Source organism: Apus apus, chromosome 5 (assembly GCF_020740795.1).
Source record: "Apus apus isolate bApuApu2 chromosome 5, bApuApu2.pri.cur, whole genome shotgun sequence".
NCBI lineage: Eukaryota > Metazoa > Chordata > Aves > Apodiformes > Apodidae > Apus > Apus apus.
The window spans coordinates 34,353,503-34,366,078 of NC_067286.1; the positions used below are offsets into that span (position 1 = coordinate 34,353,503).

At 36.4% G+C, this 12,576-nt stretch overlaps 1 protein-coding gene across 3 annotated transcripts in view; it reads right to left on the bottom strand.

The window, feature by feature from the left end:
- CDIN1 (CDAN1 interacting nuclease 1) overlaps positions 1 to 12,576 on the bottom strand; it is a 125,070-nt gene that overhangs the window by 91,713 nt on the left and 20,781 nt on the right. For all 3 annotated transcript variants that reach the window (XM_051621680.1, XM_051621679.1, XM_051621678.1), the window contains exons 2-4: positions 7,193 to 7,238; positions 6,272 to 6,336; positions 2,949 to 3,009 (exon numbers count right to left, since the gene is read on the bottom strand). In XM_051621680.1, the coding sequence (XP_051477640.1) occupies positions 2,949 to 3,009; positions 6,272 to 6,336; positions 7,193 to 7,238 (172 nt within the window). The remainder of the gene's footprint in view (positions 1 to 2,948; positions 3,010 to 6,271; positions 6,337 to 7,192; positions 7,239 to 12,576) is intronic.

Genomic DNA, 12,576 nt, shown 5'->3' on the forward strand with positions numbered 1-12,576 from the left:
ATGTCAACAAAAACAAAAAGCTAATTTTAGGAGGTAAATGCATTTTGATGAACATTTGCACATTTTAATCTCCTCGTAGATTAAAAAGAGCAAAAATAGATGAAACAGTAGCTATTCCCAATTATTAAGCTCAACTATTTGACTTAACATGTAGCAGCAACACACAGTATCCAGTGGAAAACTGAATAAAGTACATAACATATGCTACTGGTTATTAGGTTTGTACATTATGCATTTGAACCACTCTTTCAAAAGATGACAGTAAAATCCCTTTTGTAAGGTAACCAACCAAGGAAGAGAAGTGGTGATCCTTTCCTGTGAATACTCACTGTATGTGGCACCCATCAAGTGACACCAGGTATCCTTAGTATCATGTTCAGCTTGTTCATCTATTGAGTTTATATTTTCCTTTTTAACAAAGCTATTTCTTAATTTAAATAGTTTTTATATTTATGGAAAATGTATGGTGTAGTTCTATCTGAAATTACAATAGCTTTTTAGATACCATCATAATATTTCTTTTGTGAATCAGAATTTCAACTACGAGATGGTAAACCTTAGCCACACACTGTAACAGTGAGTTTTTCTTGAAGAATTTTCAAGTTCAATATTAATAAAAAACAATTTTGATTCAGTAACTAGACAAAAAAGGTGACTTCACCTGTGCACATATTTTTTCCAAATATGTATGTACCTGGATGCCCTTAAATTCCCCAAGTATAGAGGAATGTGTTCCACAGAGCTGCTTATTTTCAGTAACCCACATCAGAGCTGACACATGAAAAATGGTGAAATTACTGAAGGTAGTCCAGCCTGAATAAGGACTACCTTATTAGTTCAGGTACTTGCATCTTCCTAATTTTCATATTAATCATGTGTCCATCTTTCTTTGAAATAGGACCATCATGCTTCGTGTCAGAATTTAGCGTGTAAGTAAAATTCATAGTGCTTCAAATCTCACTTGAAAATATTTGTATGAAGAGAATAGTGAATAATTTTATTATTGCTATCTAATAAAAAAGGAAATTTATTTTAGTTCTTTTGCACTACATATACAATATGAAGAAACTGGCAAATAAAATTTAAAAAAATAAAATTAAAAGTAGTTTCCAAAACACTCAAGAAAAACCCCCAAACAAACCCAAAAGATAATAATATGGAGCTTTTTCTATTTAACAGGGCTGCTACACACTGTAATGTACCTATGTTATATATTTCTCATCAATTTTTACAGTTTCCACTGATTAAATATATATTGACTCATAAAGTATTACCATTACATCAATTGTCAGCAGATGCAAGGGTATGTCATTTAAATATTAACTATCATATAAAAATGGCAGCTTGATTGTTTGGAAGCAGTAATCTGGTGCTGGTTATTGCCACATTTCCCTAATGCATTAGGCAGCAGTCACAAAATGCATTGCCTTTCTTATATGCCTGCTACTATGAAGTCAGAAGCAGATAAGTTCTTTGTATATCTTCCCTTTCCCTCAGATTTAATTTTATTTATTTCTGAACTGCATATATATTTGATCTGAATTGCAAAAATGCATTAGTATCACATAAACAAAGATATGCTCACTAGAGTCAGAAATTATATGCATCATCTCTAAATCAATGGGAAAAAATATACAGAGAACCAGTAACAGATATATTACTTTGTGCTTGAAATATTTTTATGACAGTTGCCATACAATATAGGTGCAATATATCATGTATCAGGTTGTTTACCTAAATTCTTAAAAAGATTGTACTTATTTAAAGTACATTCTATTCTCAGTAGTTTAAGCCTTGTCTTTTCCAGAAATGGTAAGATACTACACATTACCACTAACGCGAAATAAATCCTTTATTCTATGCTAACTGTACGATCAGGGTATGTAGACACTTCACAGACCATTAAAACCTTCTAGTAATTGATAATCGCTCATTTGGGGGATGCAGCAACGCACGTGAGAGAGAAACCATTCTTTCTTACTAATGTAACATGTAGAACTTCTGCTGTTGCAACACTTAATGTTCATAGTGCCATATCATTTTTAATGCACTCATTTTCTGCCTCCCTCTTACATTTTCTATCAAAATGCAACACAGACCAGCATACATTTAATTATATCCCTTTGAGGGTTGCATAAGAAGTTTCAAGGAGTATCAGCTATTGTATTGTTATTATTATTGTAAATAAACATTTTGGAGTTTAAGGGATAGATATTTCATTATTTTTTTTTTAAAGGCTCACTGTCACTCTTTCAAACTTTAAAAATCTTCTTTAAGGTGGTGCTTTAGATAGCAGTTTTCGATGCAAATAACACCTTCCCTCCCAAGGCAGATTCATATTCTAGTTAATAAACAGCATCAATACATTTGTCAAGACTTCAATGGCAACCATACCGAACTTTTCATACACCAGCTTTTTTAGGAAATGTCTATACTGAGGAATTTATTCTGCTTAATTGCTTTATATTAAGGAGCTTTCATTAGCCATACTCTAATACGTATGAGCAGAAGAAAATGGAGTAAGGAAAATTAACTGGTTTAATTCTTCCTATAATTAAAAAAATATCTTACCTGGGTTTTGTTATTAAAAACAAGGAATAAAATATAAGTAAAACTGATGCAACTCCATTTAATCAATGTGGAAATTTTTACTAAGTTTGTGCATTAAAGATCTATGGTCTGTCTAAAATTTCCAGCAGAATACAAATTCAGAGTTTCTTAGACATTCGCCTTGAAGTTAAGAGACTAATTACATTAAGTGATTTATTAATAAATGGGGCTTTTTGTCTAATTATTGTAAGCACTAACAGACTGGGGAACCATTTTAAATGTCTAATGTGCCTTGAAACCATTTTTTTAGGTTAATTACGTTTCTCAGTGAAGTCACTATAGATATGCCCCTTAGGTTTTACACTGCAAGATTAAAAGAAAAAAGTAAAGATGATTACCTCATTGGCCAGCTCCAGTAATACAGGGGCAGCTGCATTCTTCATCACCCCATTCAGGTACCTAGACAAGACAAAGCCAGTTAACTCTACAGTGGAAAGAAAGGCCAGTTTATACATGTCAGTATCACTTGTGAATCTCTCTCACTTGGGGGAAAATACCCTGGTACACAGTAGTTAATCTGAAATCTTTTAAGATAAAAGTATTTTAAACAGTCACTAGCTCTCCAGGGTTGTCTTCTATTCATCTGCAAGATACATCACTCTCAATTAAGTCAATGGTTAAAAAAAAATAAAAATCAAGAAATTAAAAATAAGTTGGCTTAACACCATACAAATAAATTATATCTATATTACTCAAAGATGCATCACAGAAAAATAAACCTCTATTATTCATACTAAAGATTTTGGGTTCCACATGACCTTCAACTATGATGGCACACTAAATCTTACTCAAATCACTACTAAGCACAAAACCATAAATTCTCAAATTTAATTCAGATTTTTTCAACTGGGGAGTAGTTTAAGGCTTTCTTTAGTGAAATCAGAGTCTGACAACAAAATTAATATTCTAAAGAGAATTTAAAAAATAAATATTTAGGATCTAATTAAAGGTGGTAGAAAGTCATTACACTATCAGTGGCAAAGGTTTAACATTTCAGGTTAGGGGCACAAGACCAATATGGATACACAGTGATGCTTCTGACCATTGCATCACACAACATTGCCTTCCTCACCTCTGCTACTTTCTCTCTTTGACGTTTACATTTCAATCATGGCTAAACCTGTTCTCAGGGGTTGATGAGAATAAGCTGTATTATTGGAAGCCACTTTGTGCTTTGCAGCCATGTGGATAAGAACAGTTACCAACATCTGAACCTGCTCATTTATCCTATCTGTATTTGCATAGCACATCATTACTGACGTCATTACAAGGCCACAGCCTTTCCAGTGCTATCATTATCTATCTATCAGAAGTCACTCTTCTGCTCATTAGTTACAGATATTAAAATTCTTTATCATTTTACCCTCCTGTGGAACGGGTGTAACACCTTTACATAAACCTCTTCACAGAGGATTAGAGGGCTTTTTCTTTGAAAGTTATTCTGGGTCTTAATGAATAACAGAATTTATAAAAGCTTTTTGTTGTAAACTATTTCAATTCTACATAAAAACCCACAAGATGCCTCATGTACAGTTAAACACTGAAAATTTGTAACAGAAGAAAAAAAGGAGAGATCATAAACAAAATACCTAACCAGGAAGATTTACTTGAGATCAGTGCTCTGAAACAAGCATCTAGTTGATCGAATAGCAGAGCTACAGCTGACAATGGAGTAATTTTATGTTATGTATTTCTAATGCTACTGGCAATTCCATTATGGACTAACAGATCACATATGTTGATGGCAATACTGTTCTGAAAAGCTTGCTTATCCTTGTAATCTGCCTTCACGTTTGCCTAAATTTAAGACCAGTAAGTCTCATCAGAGCAGCAGAATCTACTCCAGTCAACTGCACTTCTACTTGCTCCCAACAGGGACCACCAGAAATTACTACCTTCAAAACCTGGTAGTTTCTGAACTAGGAAAGCAATAGAAGCACAATTATTTGCTTTTATGTGGGTGGGAACAGGAAGGAGCAAACCACACAGACTGGGCTTCACAGTGGTAAGATGGATGTTACAAAAGAGTACAGGAGAAGACATGTTTGTCATATTGACACTTGGAGCATTTCAAGCTGGCTTCTGAGTCAAGTAGTCTGCCCCTGTAGCTTATGAAACATACTACACAGTGTATCTACTAAAACAGGATTGAGATTAGTTTTCTAACTATTAACCAGAACATCTCTGATTTTAAAACGTGCATTTTATTCAGCCATGTTAATACATTTGCAATATGATATACCCAGAAACAGCATAAAGAACGATTTTCCCTACCACCACCATACAGTTTCATACATAATGCATTAGTTATGTACTGCTATCATACTTCAGACAGTACAGGAGACCAAATCCTCCTACCGTATGTGAGCCAAACTTAATCACACCTACAACCTTACTGACACCAATACAACTGCTCCTTTGCATAAAGTGAAATTCGGTCCCATGTTTCAAGTTTAAGTTGTCAGATCTAGTAACACAACCAACATAAACGTGATTTAAATTATTTACATGTGTCCTAAGAAAATGGTTATTTACACAGCAGTTACAATTACTTTAGGGCACTTCACTGAAACTGTGCTAGTGAAAAGTCACTAAAAATCGTATTGTATGCACACAGCTATTAACACAAGAAAATGTGAAGTCAATATTCTTCCTAAACAAGAGTCAACACTAGAAAAAGTGCAATGTGATCCACTACAAATTTTTACAGAACAATATAACTACTAAAAATAGAAAATCAAACCCCCACACAGCACAATTCACACTAGACATTCTAAACCAGTGCCTGATGTACTCAGGCTGTGCTTAGGTTTTAAATATATAACACTGTGGTAGTACAGTTAATTGTTTACAAATGAAGGCTTTTTGTTTATTTTTCTGATTCATACAGATTAATATAAAGCATAAATATCAGATATCTGTACTCACAAATACGAACTCACTTGCCATGCAAGCTCCTCAGATATGTCAGTCTACAGAGTAATATTTTAATTGGGTATCTTTACCAGTTATCAGGATGCCCCAATTATGTCATTTCAATATTTTTAGTAAAGGCTACAGAAGTAACAGACAAACTATAAGGTGTAGTGAATACAATTTATTAGCTGAAGATGCAAACAATTGTAAAAACAACACAGAATGACATAGAGGTTTTCATTCTCCCTTAACAATTATTTCTGACATTTCTGCTGATAAAACAGGAGTGATCTAAAAATTAGTCCTTTAATAGGCAACACATGAATATAATATGTAACATTTTTAATGTAACACAAATGTTGTTTTAAAAGTAGAAGCAACTGTAACAGAATAAGCTCCCTTGCTTTAAGAAAATAATAATCAATATTAGTCTTGACAAATAAATGGTAATTACAAATGACAGGCAATATATGATAAACGCTATCACATGCACTGTAAAAAAATATTTGCTTATCGTGACTTAGAGCCAAGGAAGTAAACCCCCTTTCTTAATTACAGTGACCAAAAGCTGAAAAATTTCTGAATTTTCATTGAATAACATTTTTTGCTGAATGGTTCTGTATTCCTCATCTCAAATTTTTAATTCATTTTTATAGGAAATTACCTTCATAAGCTAATTCATTCATAATTGCTGTAACAATTAGTAGCTACAATGATACTCTTAAGCAGGGTGGGGAGGTCATACCTTTGGTAGTAAGTTTCAATAGCTTCAGCAGTGTGATGCTTGGCATGTGTTCTTTTGATTTGTTTCTAGAAAAAATGAAAAAGAGTCTTACAAATGTGTCATAGATCAAAACACAGCCGTCATGACTGCCCAAACACATGTTCCTTGGCTACACTTTGATATATAAACTGAACTATGTTTTTAGATTCTGTACAGAAATGACATTCAATCTACCTATTGAATTGAACGTCTTCAGACTGTACTGCAATGTACCATATATGTAAAAGCCAATAAGGTCACAATAATTGAATCTAAATAAGTTTACTGAAGGCTGCAGAGGGCAAAGAAAAACTTGTTCTCTCCTTCAACCTTTGTATTAATTTTCCCTCAATTCAATTCCACCTAAGTCTGGTGCACTCTAGTTTTACAATTCAATTGGCATTTTTAACCAGCAAGAACATTGCTTAAAAACAACTTATTTGAAAAACTACAAAAAGTAATTCCATAGAGACTTGCCACTTGACTGACACCTGTCATCTCATGATAAATGACTCCATTTTCTGCCTCTCTTGCCTTCTGCCACTCCAGCAATGGTCATTTATCATCATCTCTGTCAGCAATGGAAAGCAGCACTGACAGTGCAAGTCAGCAAACATTTAGCACATGGAACCACGCAACGCAGGGAAATTATTATTGTCAGAATAATAATGGTTTAGCATAATTTATTACAGGTCCACCAAATAAGCAAAGGCTAGATGTTATTAGACAGATGGATGGGTAGGCTTGGCAGCCATCCACCGAGACTCAGGCGGTGCTTGATGTGGAAAAGGGAACATCCTCCAAACCAATCAGAAAGCTGGCAGTTCAATTACAAAGAAATAAAGGGACATTCATCATTCAATTAGGCACCTGTCAACCCTCACAAAGGAGAAAACTTCTAACCTGGTACTCCTGGGAGAAGATGCTCAGCAGAGTGGACTGCGATTGACTGGAACAAATAAAAGAAGGACAAAGTTAATTACTGGAGTGCACTGCAAAGAAACAAAGGAGAAGGGAGCTTCAAAGGTAGGCCTGCTGCCCTGTAATCTAACAGAACATGAAAACAAGTGTGGAAAAGTTGTTCCAGATGAACACCTCAGACAAAGGCTTCCTGCTGCTAGGTCAAGGAGAGAGCGTACAAGGGAGGGGAGGAAAATACAGCAAGAGTTTCAAAGCAAACGAGTATATTGTTTGGGTGTTTCCTTTTTCAGCTTCAGAACCCACAAAGTTCTGTCAGGAGCAGGTAGCTGAGTTAAAAGGCAACAGGCAAAAAGGAAAACAAAGCAAAATTTCCATTAATAATTGATGGAGTTAAATTCCATCAGCAGTTGGGAACATGTGGCTTGTTCACTGGCAACATATTGAAATTCATTTTGTTAGCAGCAAGGGAACCTCTTCAGTAGCTGTCTCACATTCAGGTTAAATTCCCCCTCTGTCAGAAGTAGCATATGGGACCACTGGAACATTCCCACTGAAACTGATGTGCTTTGAAAATAGAAACTTTCACAGCAGGAAGCCAAGATTCCCTGGAGCCGGTCATTTCCAAAAACTGCCATAAGCTTCATTCATCTAAGGCTCCACTCAATGTCAAACACCTGGCAATGAAGCAACCTGGAAAGCATTCTTCCCAAGTGGGAATTTTTCTCTCTGAATTGTTAACATTTAGAAATGGGACAAGATTTTTATTTTTTTTCCTCTGAAAGGCAATCAATACCACACTGCTACTGTTTTCAATTGTCCTCTGTGGATATATCTACCTCATCACATCCTGAATACAATTAATTACTCCTAATATATTTTCCTACTACATGCAACTTGAACAAATTATAGTCTCAATAAACTTGAGTTTTATGGTACAGCAAAGCATTATGAATAATTAACACTTTTCCTGTCATGAATTTACCTAGTAAGGCATAACACAGATATATTCAAAGATTCAACAATGTCTAAAGTCTCGCTCTTCTGCCAGATTTCCTGTATGTGAATTTAACAGCTATATCACATCATACGTACATTAAACATAAATATTCTCTTTATACATAAATGGCCCTTGTCCTTGCAATTTACACACCTCAAAAATACTAATTTAAGGAAGACTTACTCTCATTTTCAAAAGGGAAAACTGAGACACAGAATGACTAAATTGTTTGTTCAGATGTAAACAGACAGTGTGCAGCACAACATAAAAGTTACCTCTAAACCAACCAGTTGAAGCACTGGTAACAAAACAAGTAGATTAATGCAGTACTACATAAAGAGATTATGAGTCTGCCTTATCCATATCTGTGCTTCCAGTATCTTTGCCATAACACTGTATTTTGGACTTGTCTGCCCAGCACAACATCTGTGTGACAACAGTAAAGTGAGCCTTGATCTCCAGTGTTTTATACATAATGTTCACCCTGACTACTCACTGACTGAACATTAAAACTGTAGAAAAATGATAGTAAAATAAATAGTAATATAGATTTACAAAATTAATGAACTACAGAAAATTAATCACAATATAGTAAAGAACTTAAATACTGTTAAATATGCATAATTTCATAGAAGCCAGGATATATGTACCAAAATGCCTTCCCAAAAGGTGCATCATCCAATTATGGCAACCTTCAACATGCACAGGTAACCATTAGAAAGTGAACAAAGGAATGAAATTAAGATTATATATTTACATAGGCTACATGCATATGAAAAGCTAAGGTATTTCAAGCTGATTTATTAAAAAAAACAACTTGGCAGGCTATAAATAAGTTGGATACATATGGCCCCTTAATGGCTTTCCACGTAACTATTATTACCTGACAGATTTACATGGTCATAATGGTAGCACTGAATTTAGAGAAAAGATATGTGAAAAAAACTAAAGCAAAACAGAGCAGCATTTAACTGGATTTCTGGTTTGAGTTCTCTCCCACTGACATACCAATGTTTGCATTTTTAGGCTATTCCCACTATGACTACTGTACCTACTGTACCATTATGCTGTTATATCCACTGAATTAAGACCGTTATCCCCCTCTTCACACTTCGGACTCTTGTCCATTTTATTCGTTCTTTAGTATCCTTGGATTTTGCCCTTCTTCTTTAGTTTAGTCTGACACTCCTCTCCTGTCCTTCCAACCATTCAGATAATTTAGGACTTTCTACAAATACTAAGAAATTCAGTCCCATAACTAAACAAGTTGGATATACACTGGATTACAGTATAAAAAAAATACAACTGTGACAAAGAGTATTATTTCAGTAGTACCATTCAAATAAATTCAAGCCTTATTACCAGAAGATCCTTCTCCTTCCCCACAAGAAGTGGATTTACATCTTCACATGGCTGCTGCCACATTTCTTCTGCTTAACATAGTTTCCCTCTTAAACACTAAAACCACTTATCTGCCACTCATTATTTCCTTGCTACAATTCCATTGCCACAACTTCCTGGCAAAACGAAACAGATCCTCAAATCATGGCTGGAGCATCTATTGCAAGTTGCCATTGAGAGAAAACTGAAACATCATGGTTTCTGAAAGTGCTGAAAAAGACAGTACTGTGTACTTGGAGAGGGGACAGAAGTCATGAACATGCATTTGCATTGCAAGAGAGAATGCTCGTATCTGCTGATACTAACAGCATGGATACTGCCATATATTTGAAAAGTCTTGGCAGCCTGGAGAAATTCCCACTGACTGGAAAAGGGGAAACGTAACTCCCATTTTCAGGAAGGGAAAAAAGGAAGACCCAGGGAACTACAGACCAGTCTCACCTCTGTGCCTGCAAGATCATGGAGCAGAGCCTTCAGGAGGATCTGCTAAGGCACGAGGAGAACAAAGGGGTGATTGGTGACAGCCAACACAGCTTCACCAAAGGCAAAATCTGCCTGACTAATTTGGTGGCCTTCTACAATGGGGTCACAGCATTGGTCGACAAAGGAAAAGCAACCGATGTCATCTATCTGGACCTTTTGACACTGCCCCACATGACGTCCTGGTTTTGAAACTGGAATGATATGAATTTGATGGATGGACCACTCTTTGGGTAAGGAACTGGCTGGATGGTCGCACTCAAAAAGTGGTGACCAATGGCTTGATGTCCAGATGGACATGAGTGGTGTGGTAAGTAGTGTTCTCCAAGGGTCAGGAGTCAGAACGGTGCTATTTAACATCTTTGTCGGTGACACAGACAGTAGCATTGAGTGCACCCCCAGCAAGGTTGACATCGACACCGAAGTGTGTGGTGAGGCCGACACCCTGGAGGGAAGGGATGCCGTCCAGAGGGACCGTGACAGGCTTGAGAAGTGGGCTTGTGAAAACTGCATTAAGTTCAACAAGGCCAAGTGGAAGGTTCTGCACATGGGTCGGGGCAATACCAAGCACAAATATAGGCTGGGTGGAGAATGGATGGAAAGCAGTCTGAAGGAGAAGGACTTAGAGGTGATGGTGGACAAGACGTTCAACATGAGCTGGCAATGTGCGCTTGAGGCACAGAAAGCCAACTGTGTCCAGGGATGCATCAAAAGAGACATGGCCAGCAGGACCAGAGAGGTGATTCTCCCCATCTACTCGGCTCTTGTGAGACCCCACCTATAGTACTGTGTCCAGTTCTGGAGCCCCCAACACAAGAAGGTCTTGGAGCTGTTGGAGCAAGTCCAGAGTAGGAACACAAAGATGATCTGAGGGCTGGAGGACCTCTCCTACGAAGACATGCTGAGAGAGCTGGGGTTGTTCAGCCTGGAGAACAGAAGGCTTCAGTGGGACCTCGTAGCAGCCTTCCAAGATCTGAAGGGGGCTTGCAGGAAAGCTGGGGAGGGCCTTTTTCTAGTGAGAGGACAAAGGGTAATGGATAAAAACTGAATGAGTGGAGATTAAGGTGAGAGATTAGGAGGAAATTCTTTAGTGTGAGGGTGGTGAGACACTGAAACAGGTTGCCCAGGGAAGTTTTGGAAGCCCCATCCCTGGAAGTTTTCAAAGGCAAGTTGGATGGGGCTCTGAGCAACCTGATCTAATGGGAGGTGTCCCTGCCCATGCAGTAGGGTTGGAACTAGATGATCTTTATGGTCCCTTCCAATCCAAACCATTCTATGATTCTACATAGGTTATAATTACTTCTACAGGAGCAGCCAAATTCCTAGGGCTCCACCTGTCCTCTGATGCTTCTATACAGGATTTCAAAGCAGCAAATGAGAAGACAAATTAATATAGTTGAGATACCTAGGAAAAGAAACAAAATACTGAAAATATCTTTTATTTGAAATAACATTTCAGTGCTGCATTATTGCCTCTTATATATTAAATTTTATAGTAAGCCTCATGGCTTACTGGAAGGCTAGTGATACAGACATATTAGTGTTGAGCAATCTCTTTTCTTCAGAGTCAACTGTAGAACCAGGGTACAGCCTTGCTAATTTTCTGAAACACACAAACAAAAACCTCCAAGATCATAATTCCAAATACTACCTAGTTTGAATAACTAATAAATTAACTTATTTTCCATCTTGTCAAATTAGATCTGTTTTCCAGGAAAACAAGCAGAATTTCCTCTTCAGCTCTGTAGCAGCCACTTTCACAGAAACATTTTCTTCTGCAATTCCAGATGGTAATGGATCTAACTCCCAGAGCACTGCTCAAAGCAACCAGCCTTGCTCTTCAACTATCCCCTTTTTCTTTTACATCAGCATCCATAATGAACCAATTTACCTTGTGTTACTTGCTTTTGATGGTGGTGGTGTATTTTCATCTGAATGTCTGATGAACTTTGTGCTCTTAACAATACATAACTGGATTTAGGCAGAAAACTGACATCTATGTTTTGCTACAAAATGCCCTTTTTTATAAAAGAAAATAACTTATTAAAAAATAAAAAAACAATTTCTAGGTTCCAAATTATGTATTAAAAAATTCTTATTATAAAAAAAAAGTATTACAGACATCAAAGTCCATCCACATTTAGATTAGGATGCCCAAGTCAAACCAGAACAAGAGATAAGAGAAATTATCTCTAAGAACTTAAGAGATCAGTCAAACTAAAGACAACTTCAAGTCTGGTGCTGAAAAAAGACCATGCCTTTTGGTCACTTAATATGAAGGATAAAATTTAGACCATACTCTCTTAATGAACTGCAGTAGAGAAGGAATGCTATCATCCCTGGAGAGCATTTCAGAAATGTTTTGTTTTGCAATGAGTATTCATATACAAACTAGTAACAAATAATATGCTGATGCAGATCTGTGCTTCATAAGCACTGACTCTGGCCAAGAAGCAGCTAGTAAGGATAAAAATAATTTAATTGGATC